At 44.8% G+C, this 15,452-nt stretch overlaps 1 protein-coding gene across 6 annotated transcripts in view; it reads left to right on the top strand.

The window, feature by feature from the left end:
- The window catches only part of PEX5L (peroxisomal biogenesis factor 5 like), a gene marked incomplete at both ends in the record, with an annotated part of 168,880 nt that overhangs the window by 94,966 nt on the left and 58,462 nt on the right, over positions 1-15,452 (top strand). For 3 of the 6 annotated variants that reach the window (XM_079766748.1, XM_079766745.1, XM_079766744.1), the window contains 3 exons: positions 6,621-6,818; positions 11,402-11,525; positions 12,823-12,919. In XM_079766748.1, the coding sequence (XP_079622874.1) occupies positions 6,621-6,818; positions 11,402-11,525; positions 12,823-12,919 (419 nt within the window). The remainder of the gene's footprint in view (positions 1-6,620; positions 6,819-11,401; positions 11,526-12,822; positions 12,920-15,452) is intronic. The other 3 variants (XM_079766747.1, XM_079766746.1, XM_079766749.1) reach the window with 1 other exon arrangement.

Below are 15,452 nucleotides of genomic sequence, written 5' to 3'. Positions count from 1 at the left end.
AAATAGTTACTTGGTTTGCAGTTATCATTATACATAATCTAAAAGAATTGTATCCATAAACTTGAGCCATTAGTGGACAGTTACTATATAAGAAAGATTTTTCATGGTTTAAAAAATAGTAATCTCACTCCTTGATATGGGGCCTGTAGACAATACCTATTCTAGTACAAGAGATTCCTATGTGTAAGGGAAAAACTCTTAACAAAATTCACAATTCCAAAACAGCCACCTAAATTAAATATCTTTTTTTTTATTGTCTAAAGTTTTACATATGTCTCCTTTTTCCCCAATTGACCCCCCCCTCCAGCTAATTAAGTATCTTAACTGCAAAATTAGTGTAATATTTTCAAAATACACTAGAGGCCCAGTGCCCAGTGCACAATATTCGTGCAGTTGGGGGGGTGAGGGGGTTTCTTCAGCCCAGCTTGTGCCCTCTCGCAGTCCAGGAGCCCTTGGGGGATGTCCGACTGATGGCTTAGGCCCACTTCCCATGGAGAGTGGGCCAAGCCAGCAGTTGGACATCCTTAACGCTGACGTGGAGGCAGGAGAGGCTCCCGCCACCACTGCTGCCCTCACCAGCCGTGAAACCGCCACCACTGCTGCCCTCACCAGCCGTGAACCCGGCTTCTGGCTGAGCAGCGCTCCCCCTGTGGGAGTGCACTGACCACCAGGGGGCAACTCCTGCGTTTAGCGTCTGCCCCTAGTAGTCAATGTACATCATAGTGACCGGCCATTCTGCCATCAGGCCAAAACTGGCTCTCTGACATCCCCCAAGGAGTCCCAGATTGCGAGAGGGGGCAGGTCAGGCTGAGGGACCCCACCGGTGCACAATCAGGACTGAGGAGGGACGCAGAAGGTGGCCAGCCGGGGAGGGATCGCGGGAGGGCTTCAGGGCATGTCTGGCCTGTCTCGTTGAGTCCCAATGGGCCAGATCCCAGCAGCAAGCTAACCTACCGGTCAGAGCATCTGCCCCCTGGTGGTCAGTGCATGTCATAGAAACTGGTTGACCGGTCAACTGTCTGCCCCCTGGTGGCCAGTGCACATTATAGAGAGCGGTTGAGCGGCCTTAGCATGTCTTTTGCTTGGTTGAACGGCCGAACGGACGACCAGACACTTAGCATACTAGGCTTTTATTATATAGCAGCAGTTGCCAGACTTTCAGACCTCATGGACCATCAGTGGTCTGCGGACCAACGGTTGGCAACCGCTGTTGTATAGGATATTTATGAAGCCCAAGCAGCCATGAACCAAATGGCGTGCCTCTAGAGGGAACATAGAAATTTGGGAAGTAGCATTAATTACATATTCCAATAAAAAGGCAAAAGTTGCTTGAATTATTTGGGTCTAATTTATCTATTTCACATCACTGGCAAAATCCTTCCTGGAAGGACTTTGCTTGGAAGCCACTATGCTAAATAAATCTTACAGGACAGAACAGAGATCCTATGGGCTCCCTGTAGCATGTTCTGTGACTGCACGTCAGGGTTGTCCTGTGATTCGTCCTCTCTGACCACTCCATGTAGATTTATTTCTTTAGAGAAATTCACTAAAAGCCTGAGGCTCATTATACTGTAGTGGTGTTAATAGCATTGTGTGTCCCATCCAAGTATCAAATCAGGGCTTCATTAGAGGTGCTATTTTATTCTAACTGTTTTAAGCAGCCTCGCCTCCCAGGGCCCTTGTAATCTAGTATTCATAAACATCTGCCATGCCCTGAGGAAGTCCTCCAGTTCAACAGGGTGTGATACTCAATCAGGTGTCCTTGAAATAGATGGGCACAAATATTTATGTATTCTACCTTCAGGAAATGTCACCCAATGAAATTAGGTTATAAAAACGAAAGTTTCTGGAATTGCCTACTATTTAAATTATGCCTCAGACTACCCTATCTGCCAAATAATTGGGAGCTAAACAAAAAATAATCAAAGCCACATCAATAGAATTAGCACATTGCCTCCAGGTTCAAATCAAGTATAAAGAGGAGTGGGGAAGAACACACACTTGGGGGTGGCAGGGCCTGTGTTTGAATCCTCTTGTGGGCAATGTACTATCAGGTGTTTGAGTTTCCTACTGTAACAAATTACCGCAAATTTAGTAGCTTAAAACAACACAAATGTATTACCCTACAATTCTAAGTCAGCAGGCCTAAAATCAAGGTGTTGGCAGGACTGCATTCCTCCTGGAGGCTCTAAAGGAGAATTCATTTCATTAACTTTTCCAAACTTCTACAGGGTACTTGGAATTTCTTTGTTTGCAGTCCCTTTCTCCATCTCCAAAGCCAATAGCATAGCATCATCAAGCCTCTCTCTCTCTCTCTCTTTCTCCCTTCTCCCTCTCTCTTTCTCCCCCCCTCCCCCCACCGCCTCATTCATACACACACACACACCCCTTGCACACATGCATTTTCACATCCACTATAAGAGCTGGTTATCTTAACTGAAACACACAGATTCAGAAACCCAAACCTTCATACGCCTAAGAGAATCTTTTCAGAGTCTCATGCTCTACCGACTGAGCTAGCCGGGCACTTCCAAGAGAATCTTTTAAATTGGGCTAAGCAAATCAGCAGAGCAGACACCCCCTTCTGTGCCAAGGTAGTCTTCGAAGCCCACATGCACACACCCTAAAATGTGATTTGTCTTCCTCCAAAAAGTGAAACGCTGCACCCATCCTTCTATGCTTTTGAAATTGTGGTTCCAGAGATTCTCTCAGCTTCAACGTTTTCTATACAACTTCAGGCCACTGCCTTCATCGACTGGGTATCAAATAAGGTCTCTTATGTGTGCTGAGCGTTTGTTTCCCATTTGCTGGGAGAAGAACAAAGGAAGAGAGAGAGAGAGAGAGAGAGAGAGAGAGAGAGAGAGCTCAGAACAAACACAGAAAGTGCTGAGGACAGTTTGGAGAGGGAAAGAAGGTTACTGAGCCAAGCTTGAATTCGAAATTCACTATTTTAATAATTCATTTATTCTGAATGGTGAGAAGCAGATATGGAACTAAATTAATATTCACCTGTTATTATATGTAGCAAACGTACTTCCTATATACAAGTAGAGAAGTCCTATATAAATTGCTTCTAAAAGAAGTGTGGGAGCAAGTGACTGATTCCTAATTGTTTTTACAGTCAATAGGAAGACATATATGGCGTTCCAGAGACTGTTTTCCACTTCTTTCCTTCTATTAGAAGGAAATCATGGGTCTAGGATCCCTGCCGACACACCAGTGGCCTGGAAATTTTTGATTAAACATTCAAAGGATAGGACATGTGTGGCATCCTCTCCTATCTGGGCTGCGTGCCATGCTTAAATCGTAGCCATCAAGCCAGGCGGCTCCACTCTGAAAGCCTCTTCTCTCCCCATGCTCAGGTTCTTGCTAGCCACAAAACACTCCTCAGCTCTCAGAGTGCCTTTGCATTGGAAAGTGGCTCCCATCTCATCAGAACACTCAGATGAGATAAGCTGACACTTTCAGACCATTTTATGATAAATGTAGCTCATAGCATCTTCTGTAGAACCATTATCTCTGTCTCATCCTCCACTTTATTCCCAGTGGTTTTTCCTCTTTCTGTCAGTGTCTGGAGCTGGTTCCTGCCTGAAATAGAAAGGATCAGGGAAACTAGGAGGAGATCAACAAAAAGGAAAAGGAAAGAAAAGCATCACGCATTGGCCACCAAAGAATGACAGTAACATTTATCCAGTACCTATAGTATGCCTTCTGTTTCACACATTCTATTTACAAATTAAAAAATTAAATCTCTGTATCATGCCTTAAAGACAGACTTTTTTAAATATATTTTATTGATTTTTTTACAGAGAGGAAGGGAGAAGGATAGAGAGAAACATCAATGAGAGAGAAACATCGATCAGCTGCCTCCTGCACACCTCCCACTGGGGATGTGCCCACAACCAAGGTACATGCCCTTGACCGGAATTGAACCTGGGACCTTCAGTCCGCAGGCCAACACTCTATCCACTGAGCCAAACCGGTTTCGGCAAGACAGACTATTAATTCCACATTTTTCAGATGATAAAACTAAAACTCAGAGCGGTCAAGAAACTTACTCCAAATCACACAGGTAAGCAGTGGTACAGCCAGGTCCTTCTACTTCACCGTCAACATGCAACCACTGTGATTTGTCATTGAAATCAGAAGACAAAATCGTGGAGAGTAAAGCTTGACACACTGTCTTAAGGATCCCATAGGGACGTGTAACTCATGAGGACAGTGCAGCATTAAAGAAATCCTGCCCAGCTGGTATGGCTCAGTGGTTGAGTGTCTACCTATGAACCAGGAGGTCACGGTTCGATTCCTGATCAGGGCACAAGCCTGGGTTGTAAGCTCGATCCCCACTGTGGGGTTTGCAGCAGGCAGCCCATCAATGATTCTCTCTCATCATTGATGTTTCTATCTCTCTCCCCCTCTCCCTTCCTCTCTAAAAGCAATCCTACCTAATAATAGAGTAATATGCAAATTGACTGCACCTTCACTACACCTAAGCCACACCCACCAGCCAAGCCACGCCCACCAGCCAATCAGGAGCAAATATGCAAATAAACCCAACCAAGATGGCTACAGCCACCAAGAGCGAGAGGGAGGCTTGGGTTTCCGCAGTAACAAAAGAAGCCATCCTGTTGACAGCCTAAGCCTCCACTCAAGGCTACAAAGTTTCAATTATAGAAGGTGAATTAACTCCAACAGAAACCACTGCTGGCCGAGGAGCGAGCAGCAGGCTTGGCTTTGCTCCAGGCTACAGAGTTTCAATTGTAGAAGGTAAATAAATTCCAGATACCAGGGCCTCCTCTTGGGTCGCCAGGGGGCGTGGTCGGCCTGCAAACCACCACAGGCCCCTCGCTCAGGCCGCCCCATGCCCCAAGGGAACCCCCACCCTTCAGGGCAAACCAGTCAGCCCCCACCCATGCACCAGGCCTCTATCCTATCTAATAAAAGAGGAATATGCAGATTGACCATCACTGCAACACACAATATAGCTGCCCCCATGTGGTCAAAGATCCTGCCCCCATGTGGACACAAGATGGCCACCACAAGATGGCCAGCAGGGGAGGGCAGTTGGGAGGCATCAGGCCTGCAAGGGAGGGCAGTTGGAGGCGATCAACCCTGCAAGGGAGGGCAGTTAGAGGTGACCAGGCCGGCAGAGGAGGGAAGTTGGGGGCAAACAGGCTGGCTGGGGAGCAGTTAGGCATCACTCAGGCTGGCAGCGGAGTGGTTAGGGGGTGATCAGGCTGGCAGGCAGAAGCGGTTAGGGGCAATCAGGAAGGCAGGCAGGTGATCAGTTGGGAGCCAGCAGTCCTGGATTGTGAGAGGGATGTCCGACTGCCCGTTTAGGCCCGATCCAGGATCGGGCCTAAACGGGCAGTCGGACATCCCTCGAGGGGTCCCAGATTGGAGAGGGTGCAGGCTGGGCTGAGGGACACGCCCCCCCTCCATGCACGAATTCCGTGCAATGGGCCTCTAGTAAAAATATAAAAAAAAGAAATCCTGATTGTGAGCTCATTTGAGCCCAGAACCTGCCTTGAGTACAAGGGGGAAGCAGATGGAGGAGAGCTGAGACATCAACAAAAATCAATTTCCTACCAAAAGGAAAAGCTGGGAGGCCAAAGAGGAGGGGTGCGGTCCTTGTAGAGGGCGCCCGAAAGGCTCACTCCAGGAGTTTTACTGTCCCTTTGGTGTTGTTTCTAAGCTAACTGGGTGAGGAGATCCTGGGCCAGGAAGCCAGCAAGCCAGTTCAGAAGCCAGCCTGGGGTACGGCTGAGGGGAGCTTCTCCGATTGAAGTTTCCACTTCTCACAGCGAGCTGGTCCCTTGCACTATAAGAGCAAGAGGAAAGAAGAGTTTCAAAGCTTGCCTTTTAAATTCTCATTTGCCTCGTTTGCGCTTGAACAAATTATTATTGCTGCCTACATTACAGTGTTTAATACAATGTAATCAACTTGCCAGGAAGTAAAAGTCTACCCGTTTTATGATTTGTTACATTGAAACTTAAATTTGCATATTAAACAGCAAAGTCATTAACATGTGTACCTATTCATCAACTATGGATTATAAAACACCTCTCTAGTTGAGCCCAAACAGCAAGCCATTTTCTGATTGAATTGCTTAATCAAATAAAAGATAATTAGCAGCATTCTTTTGTATAGTGTTTGCTTTAGTCGTTTGCAATTAAAACAAAGACATTCAGAAACTTGACCAAGTCATCCTCATAGCTGTTTCATAAGCATATCTCTGAAAAGAATAGATTGGCTCTTCTCTGGGGAAAAAACTGCACTCTAAAATAAACCTCTATAAATCAAGCAAAACCAAGTAAATGGTACCTGCACTCAGATTCAATTTCTTCACTTTAATTTCAATTCAAACCTTCATCACTGGTGAGGGCTGATCTAAACCCCGCTTTGCGGATTTGTACCATGCAAAATAAAAAGAACAGGCAGCAAACTTCCCCATGTAAATGCAGACTGTCTTTATAAATCAGTGGTGAGCTAACTTAATTTGGTGCTTCTAACCTACACTACAAACACAAATTCCTTCTGCACCCAATAGAAGCCTCCTTTTTAAAAATAACTTCAGGGCCCTGAGTGGGCTCGTCTTCACCTCTTTCGTCTCTCACAGTGTTGACCACAGGCTTAGACCTCCTTGACCTGAGTGAACCCGTCTCGCAAACCCAAACCAAAGCCAAGAAGCTGGAGGCCTCATCGAAAACCGCATCCCTCAAGAAGAAGGCTGATGGAGCTGATCTCATCGGTGCGGAGGCTGAACAGAGAGGCCAGCAGCCTCTTCGAGGCCCGGAGACGGCATCCTTAGATTTAGGTGAGGCTGTAGCTAAGTGTCTGTTGCTGCTCACCCTTGCCTTGACACAAGCAAGTTCCACAAATGACATTAAAACCATGGGCAGCCGAAACCGGTTTGGCTCAGTGGATAGAGCATCGCTCTGCGGACTGAAAGGTCCCAGGTTCGATTCCGGTCAAGGGCATGTACATTGGTTGCGGGCACATCCCCGGTAGGGGGTGTGCAGGAGGCATCTGGTCAATGTTTCTCTCTCATCAATGTTTCTAGCTCTCTGTCCCTCTCTCTTCCTCTCTGTAAGAAATCAGTAAAATATATTTAATTAAAAAAAAAAAAAAAAAAAAAAACATGGGCAAAGGAGTAGAAAGGATTAATTCCACAGAGAAAACTGGGCAGGACACTCGTCATTTGGGCTTGGATTAAGTGGCTTTGCATCACTGATATGGATTCAGTCATTTATTTATTCAACCCACATGTATTGAGCTCTTGATAGATGGCAGGCACCATACTAGGCATTGGAGCAAAAATCAGACATGAATATTTCTCTCTAGGAGCATTCAGTCTAGAGAGAGCCAGGAGAGAGCCAGGGAAAAGGGGGGAGGGAGGGAGGGAGAGGGAGGGGGAGGGGTAGAGGGAAAGGGAGGGAGAGGGGGAGAGGGAGGAGGAGGGAGAGGGGGAAGGAGAGGGAGAGGGGGAGAGAAGAGGGAGAGGGAGAGGGGAGAGGGAGAGGGAGAGGGAGAGGGAGAGGGAGAGAGAGAGGGAGAGGGGAGAGGGAGAGGGAGAGGGAGAGGGAGAGGGAGAGGGAGAGGGAGAGGGAGAGGGAGAGAAGAGGGAGAGGGGGAGAGAAGAGGAGAGGAGAGGAAAACAACTCTAACCCAAGCTTCAGGAACAGCCCAGCAGAATGGTAACATGTAATATGCATAGAGATACATTGGATACAGTAACAGTTACCCTTTATTGATGGTTTATGATCTCCAGGACTGTGCTAATGTATGTAATGATTAACATATATTAGCCCTTTCATTCATCCCAACTCTTTGAAATAAGTGGGGAGCCAGGTTTTCAAATGTAAATAACTTGCCCAAGATCTCCGTTAGTATGAAGAACTGGAAATTGAGGCTAGCTCCAATTAACTTCAAAGCCCATACTTTTAACCACTATACATCTTCCGGAGAAAGGAGCGCTTAACCTCAGCTCATGGAACCAGTCAAATTGAACTCTCCTTTCTCAGGAGATGAAGGTGGCAGGCATTTTAGAAAGCCGAAGGGAGCATGTATCTCTCCAGGCTGAGGCTGACTGGTGTGTATGTGTATACATATGTGTGTGGGTCAATAGTCATAAAATTAGCATATTAGTAACCTATCCGTAGGTTGTGAAGATTAAAGGGGATAGATATGTGGAGTTGCCGAGCACTGCGGCGTGAACATGTTAGATGGTCATGAATTAATTTATTCATTTGTTCAGTAAACATTTCTCTGAATGCCTACCGTGTTCCATACTATGGGCTAGGAATACAAAGATAAATAACATGAGCTTTCTGCCTTCGTTAAGCTAACATTATCACTTGGGAAGTTCACACTCTAGCGGGGAGATAGAAAAAATGATTAATTGACTATAATAAAATATGCACTACAGTAGAGTCCCCCGAATTTGCAGTTTTGCTTTCTGAAGTGTCAGTTACCACAGTCCAAAAATGTTAAATGGAAAATTCCAGAAATCAGCAATTAATACGTTTTAAATAGCATGCCGTTCTGAGAAGCATAATGAAGTCTCCAGGGCTCTGGCTCCATCCGCCGAGGATGTGAATCATCCCTTTGTCCAGCCTCTCCGCACCATAGCTGCTCCCTGCCCCTGCGTCCTTCAGCAGCTGCCTCAGGTATCAGATTGACTGTCTCCGTATCGCAGCGCCTGTGTCCAAGCACCTCTGTTGACTTAATAATGGCCCCAAAGTAGACGCATGGTGATGTGGCAATTCGGATAGGCCAACGAGAATCCGTTCAGTTCTTCTTGTAAGTGCAAAGGTGAAAGTTCTTGATTTAACCAGAAAAGGAAAAAGAAAAAAAAGCATATGCCATGGTTATTAAGGTTTGTGGTAAGAATGAATCTTCTATGAGTAAAATTGCCTACTTTTTAAATTAACCTTCATCATAGGTGTACGTGACTAGGAAAAAACATAGTACATCTAGGGTTCAGTACCAACCAGTTTCAGGCATCCACTGAGGGTCTTGGGAAGTATCCCCTGAAGATAAGGGGGAACTACTGTATCTGTTGCAATAAAGGGAAACGCAGGTCACTTCCAAAGAGAGCACCTTCATAGAGCCCTGACCCAGCCAGGCGGTTGTCGAAGGTCTTATAGGAGGTACTATGTGAGCAGAGTCTTGACAGATGAGTGGAAATTTTCCATTTGAAAAATATGGATCAGAGAGAGGGAGGGAAGAAGGACAGGGCATTCCTGATGCAGAAGAGAAGGGGATTCACACACAAATACACAAACACACACAAAATGTCCTTTCAAGCAAATACAAACATTTGTGATAGTGTTCAAGCAGTGAGAAATAAGTCTGAGAGTCACTAGGGGCTGGGATAATGGGATAATGGATGCCATGCCCTTGAGTTTGGGGGAAAGGCGGGATTGAAGGGTGTTACACATAAGAGGGACTTCAACAGATTCTACTTTAAAAAACGTTTTTTCTGGCGGATGTGTAGAGAAAGAAGTGGGAGTAGGACTTGTGGACCAAGTAGACACGTGTATGCCAGCAATGAAGACATACAGAATGTGCCGACCTCTGTGATGAGGATACAAGAGGGACAGAGGGAGGCAGGAAGTCAAGGTGGAAATTCTGGAGTTGTTTTGAACCTGTTTTACAGGATGGGGCAAAAGTAGGTTTACAGTTGTTCATATGGAAAATAAGACAATAATCAACAATAATAATACAAGAATAAACTGTGTTTTGTGTACTTACAACTGTAAGCCTACATTTGCCCCACCATGTATTTGAGGAAACTGGGATTTCTCTGTGGAGATGTCCAATCAACTGTTAAATGTATAGATTTAGAACTTGGGAGAGAGAGCTGAGCAGGAAATGGAGATTTGAATGTCTGAAGCCTGTGAATGGATATCGCATTCATGGGTATAGATGACCTCACCCAATGATCATAGAAAACATCTGTATATATAAAAGGCTAAGCGACTGTTATGACCGGTCACTATGACACGCACTGACCACCAGGGGTAGATGCTTGATGCAGGAACTGTCCCCCTGGTGGTCAGTGCACTCCCACAACCAGCCAACCTCTTGCAGTCCCTTCCCCAGCCAGCTGGCCCCAATCGGCCCCGATTGCCCCTGATCGCCGGCCAGGATGAGGAACCCCACCCATGCATGAATTTGTGCACTAGGCCTCTCGTTATAATATAACACAACTAGTAGCCCTGCGCACAAATCCTTGTGCCAGTAGCTCGCCAGTAGCTCGCTGCCACCCTCCATAGCTCTCCACCCACTACCCCACCCTCCTGTAGCTCCCCCCACCCCCACCCCTGCCTTCCCCTCATAGCTTGCTGCCCTGCCCTGTCCTGTAGCTTTCTGCTGCCTGCTTGTAGCCAGTAGCTCACTGCCACCCTCCTGTAGCTCTCCACTCGCTGCCCCACCCTCCTGTAGCTCCCTCCGCCCGCCCCCCACTCCTAGCTTGCTGCCCTGCCCCCTCCTGTAGCTCTCTGCCATCTGCTTGTAGCTCGCTGCCCCACCCTCCTGCTGATCTGTGATCCGGTCATTACACAGTCGGTCCTTACGCTTCACAGCATAACGACCATTTGCATATTACATCTTTATTATATAGGATATACATGTAAAGGAAACTTAAATTTCTCTGCTTTTGAGAAAATGTCCTGTGTAAGAAGTCATAAAATTTTTTCATATCAAGAACTTTGGAGGACACTGAAAGCAAACCTGTCTTTTCTTAATGGGGAAAAATGGACCGAAGGTGGTTTAAGTGGCTTATTTACAGTCACACACTTGTTAATGAGAGAGAAGGACACACTAGGTCAGATGGAAGAATGAAGACACAGGGAGAAAATGGTCTGCATTCTCTTGGCTTTCTCCTTTCTCTCCATCCCCATTATTAATTCCTTTCTTTGGCGAGAAACTACACACTCTGTACAAAAGCTGTGAAAGGTGTTTTAGTTTCTTCTCTCCTCCTTTTAACAGGAGGCTCTTTAGACAGAGTTTCTTTCCAGAAACATGCCAGGCGTGCCTCAAAGCCATAGTCTGAGCCAGAGGTCAACAGGACCCAGCACTCCACGTGCTCATTCCCACGGGGTTCCATGGGCTCACGCACAGAATGCAGAAGGCATATAGCTCTTGAAACAAATTCAGGTAAAACAACTTGATTGTTTAACTGTAAATGCAATCGAATTTCCTTAATAGATCTCATTTTTATTTGGCTACACATGTTTTAATATTCATGTGACCTTAAAGAATTGGTCTTGGGGTTTGAAAACATCAGTTGAAGTTCACTTGTAATAACAGTTCTCAACCTTAATCAGTCTCTCTTCTCTCTGCACCTCATATTCTACCCCTATCCCTCTCATCCCCTTCCTGTCTCCTTGATAGACATTCAAACACAACTGGAAAAATGGGACGATGTTAAGTTTCATGGAGATCGCAGTAGCAAGGCTCATCCAATGGCAGAGAGAAAATCATGCTCTTCAAGAACTGGATCGAAAGAACTCTTATGGTAAGGTATTTCAATACCAGGAAATAGACATTTAAGTGTCCACTATATGGGTTTTTTCTCTCATGTGCTGAAATAGCCAATGAGTTAAGTCAATCCAAATACTTGGTGCCATGTATAACCCCTTATATATCAACTAAAGGCCCAGTGCACGAAAGTCGTGCACGGGTAGGGTTCCTAGGCCTGGCCGGCGATCAGGGCCAATCTGTGGGGTGGCAGGCTGGGCGATCAGGGGGACCCCCTGCTGGCATGCACCTTGGCTGGCCTGGGGCCTGCAGCCTGGGGGCAGCTCCTGCATTGAGTGTCTGCCCCCTGGTGGTCAGTGCATGTCATAATGACCAGTCGTTCCACCGGTTGTTCTGCTGTTTAGTCGATTTGCATATTAGGCTTTTATTATATAGGATGTTAGTTACTGTGCCTTCTAAAACTGAATTATTCCATCTAAATTGTCCAAAAATGAATCAGCCAATAAGGATTCTGTTAGGTTCATAATATCAATGTGTGTTGATAATTTTCTGAATATGTAATTGAGATGATCAAAATAGGTGCATATGTGTGTTTACATTCATGTGTATTCAATATATTACACGAATGATAGTTAAAGTAAATGTTTCTGGTTACACAGGTAACCTTTTCTGACTTTCTTAATCATCCCTGTCAGATAATGTACTATTTAAGAGCAATCCATGGAGGCCACGAGAAAATTGGCTACCTGAATTTTACCATATTTTTAAAGCTTCCTAAAGGGCAACATGTTTTAATCTCCTATTGCCCCTCACACATCTCTACTTATTATGACATTTCATGTTCTTATAAAGATTAAGTCATACCTGAGATTCTTTGTGAGAATCTCTACCCCCAAAAACAATACTTTTTAATACAACAGAACTTTTTGTAACAAAAACAAGATTACATGTATTTATTTTTTGCCCATAATTGAATTGAATTCTAAATCAGAGATAATAACACCTAGCACATCACAGCCACTTAAATTCCAAAGAACTTATATGCATATATGGACACACAATAGTACAGTAGGCCTGGGGTGAGGGAGGGGGGTGGAGGAGGTCAATAGAGTCAAAAGGGGGACATCTGTAATACTTTCAACCATAAAGATAATTTTTTTAATTTCAAAGATGGTCATTAAAATAAAAACATACAAAAGTTATACTTTTCATCAAAATTCTGGTGAGAGTTTCATTACTGTGGCTCTCGATGATCCAAGTTGTCTAGGTTTCTCGGCTGGCTCTCTAGCTAACTGCCTCTCAGTGTGCATCGGTTTCCTTCATTCCCCACTCAGGTCCTCCGAGCACAGATCCCAGCCTGAACTGAGTGCTGGGAAAAGCGCCCTGAACGCCGAGTCAGCTTCAGAGCTGGAATTAGTGCCTCCGACACAGGTAACCGAGCAACTCTTCAAGGAACCCGTCTTCTCTCATAGATCATTTCTGTCTTAAAAAGTTCCAAGTATGTTTTCTGTACCTTTTTTGCATGTGCTTTCTTACTCAGTTATCTGTCTCAGTCCTTAAAATATATATATATTTGACTGACAAATGTGTTAATGATGTCAGTCATTAACTGTGTACTTAGCACTTTTTTCTTTTTCTACCATTTACTGTTCCATGACTTTGCAATACAAACTCTGTACTACTCTATTATTATCACTATTGATGTAGCAGAGTACAAAGAAGAGGAAATTACTACATCTTGCGTGTTCATTTACATCTCTGCCTATGGAACAAGGTACTTACACATGAGGATCCTGATTGTCACATTCAAATACATTTCAGGGAAGGAATAAATAATTAGAGGAGTAGCAGTAATAGTCATAGTAAAAGCTACCATCTATGTACTTTACTATGTGCTTTTCATGTGTTACCTCTAATATTGAAATAATCCTGTGAATTATTATTGACCTCACTTTAAAGATCCTTCAAAGGGTATCCCTGAAGTAAAAATTCTTTTCCAAATGATCACTGGTGGGAGTGGGTGGGAATAGGACCTGCCTGTCTACCGCTTGACTCTCAACTACAGTGTAACTGGCTTGTCTCTAACTAGTTACCACCTACAATCTTTTCATTCATTCTAGCACTTTACAAGGGTACAGCTGGGGTCTAAAAACCACAAAGATCTCTTAAGAAATGTGTCTACATTCATGCACTGAAATAAACCAGAAATTTTTTCTTGAGTTTATTAGATAAGATATTGAAACTAAAAGGAGAATTATAGTGTCTGAGGTGAAGTAAAGGGATAATTATGATAACAGAAAATAATATCTAATGTATGCTAAGTACATATATTAGCTCATTTGATCCAGAAAAAAAATGGCTCTATGAGTTAATGTATTAGCCTTACTTTACAGGTGGGGAAACTAAGGCACAGTGAGATTAAGAAAAGTGTCTATGCACCCACAATTAGTAAGTGACAGAGTGAAGGAGGACAGGGAGAGAGACAAAATGGAAGGTCCTGGCACCCTTCCCAGGCCACTAATAGCGCCCCCTACAGACACCTCACCCTCCTAAGAGGTAGGTGGACATTACTGCCCCCAGAACTCTCCTGGGAAACAAGTCAACTAACCTCCAGAGCAAACACCCCTGGGAAGCTTAATGAATCATAAATGTAGTATGAAAATGTATTTTCTTCCTCTGTGTTCATTCTAAATGTGTCTTTTGAAAAAGCAAATTGATAGCATTTATTAGAGAAACATTTCTTGATAAATGCATTAGGACCTTAGACCTGACTAAAGTAATTGGTACTGTTTCAAGAACTGGAATCCTTGGAACAATGAATTGGTACTAGAACGTTTGTTTCAGCAGCAGGGGGAGGCTTGGCACAGGTGGGCTGCTCCACAGGGCGGGAGGGGCGGGAGATCACTGGGGTCCTGGTTGCCCATGGAGCCCGCTATGCATGTATCCTACCACTGACCCACCCATGTGCTTTCAAGCAAACACAATGTCTGCCCTAGCTGGTTTGGCTCAGTGGATAGAGTGTCGGCCTGCAGAATGAAGGGTCCGGGTTCAATTCCGGTCCAGGGCATGTGCCCAGGTTGCAAGATCAGTCCCCATTGAGGGTGAGCAGGAGGCAGCCAGTCAAAAATTCTTTCTCATCATTGATGTTTCTATCTCTCTCTCCTCTCCCTTCCTCTCTGAAATCAATATATACATATATATATATATATATATATATATATATATATATATATATATATATATATATATTAGAGGCCCGGTGCACAAAATTCGTGCACTCAAGGCAGCGGGGCGGGGGTAATCCCTCAGCCCGGCCTGTACCCTCTCGCAGTCTGGGACCCCGTGGGGGATGTCTGCTTCACAGTCTGGGATCCTTTGCTCCTTACTGCCTGCCTGCTCACTGCTCCTTACCGCTTGGCTCGCTGCTCCTTAGCGCTTCCTCGGAGGTGGGAGAGGCTCCCGCCACTGCCGCTGCGCTCGCCAGCTGTGAGCCCAGCTTCTGCTGAGCGGCACCCCCCCTTGTGGGAGCGCACTGACCACCAGGGGGCAGCTCCTGAGTTGAGTGTCTGTCCCCTGGTGGTCAGTGCGCATCATAGTGACCAGTCCTTCTGCTGTTCAGTCGATTTGCATATTAGGCTTTTATTATATAGGATTTTTTAAACCCACAATGTTCTTTGGAAAACATGTCTGAGCTTCCCAATATTGTCCTCCAAAACAATGTAAAATGCACTGTGACAGTTCTCTGTCTAGATGAATCATAGCAAATCCTTTTAGAGGGTTACCAATTATTTGTAAAGAATGTATCCCTTCATTTGTATTTTAAAAAACACACACAATCTTTATCAATATTCCCTAAAGAAATTCATAATCTTTTCGTTTTAATTCCATCCTATGGTTAAACTAGGAAAATGTCATAAGCTTAGGATATAATCATCTGAAATACTAAGTCGTTCAAATGGAGCAG

The sequence above is a fragment of the Cnephaeus nilssonii genome (genome assembly GCF_951640355.1).
Source record: "Cnephaeus nilssonii genome assembly, chromosome: 3".
NCBI lineage: Eukaryota > Metazoa > Chordata > Mammalia > Chiroptera > Vespertilionidae > Cnephaeus > Cnephaeus nilssonii.
The sequence above is the reverse complement of the archived record's forward strand: the minus strand, read 5'-3'. Positions and strand labels throughout refer to the sequence as shown.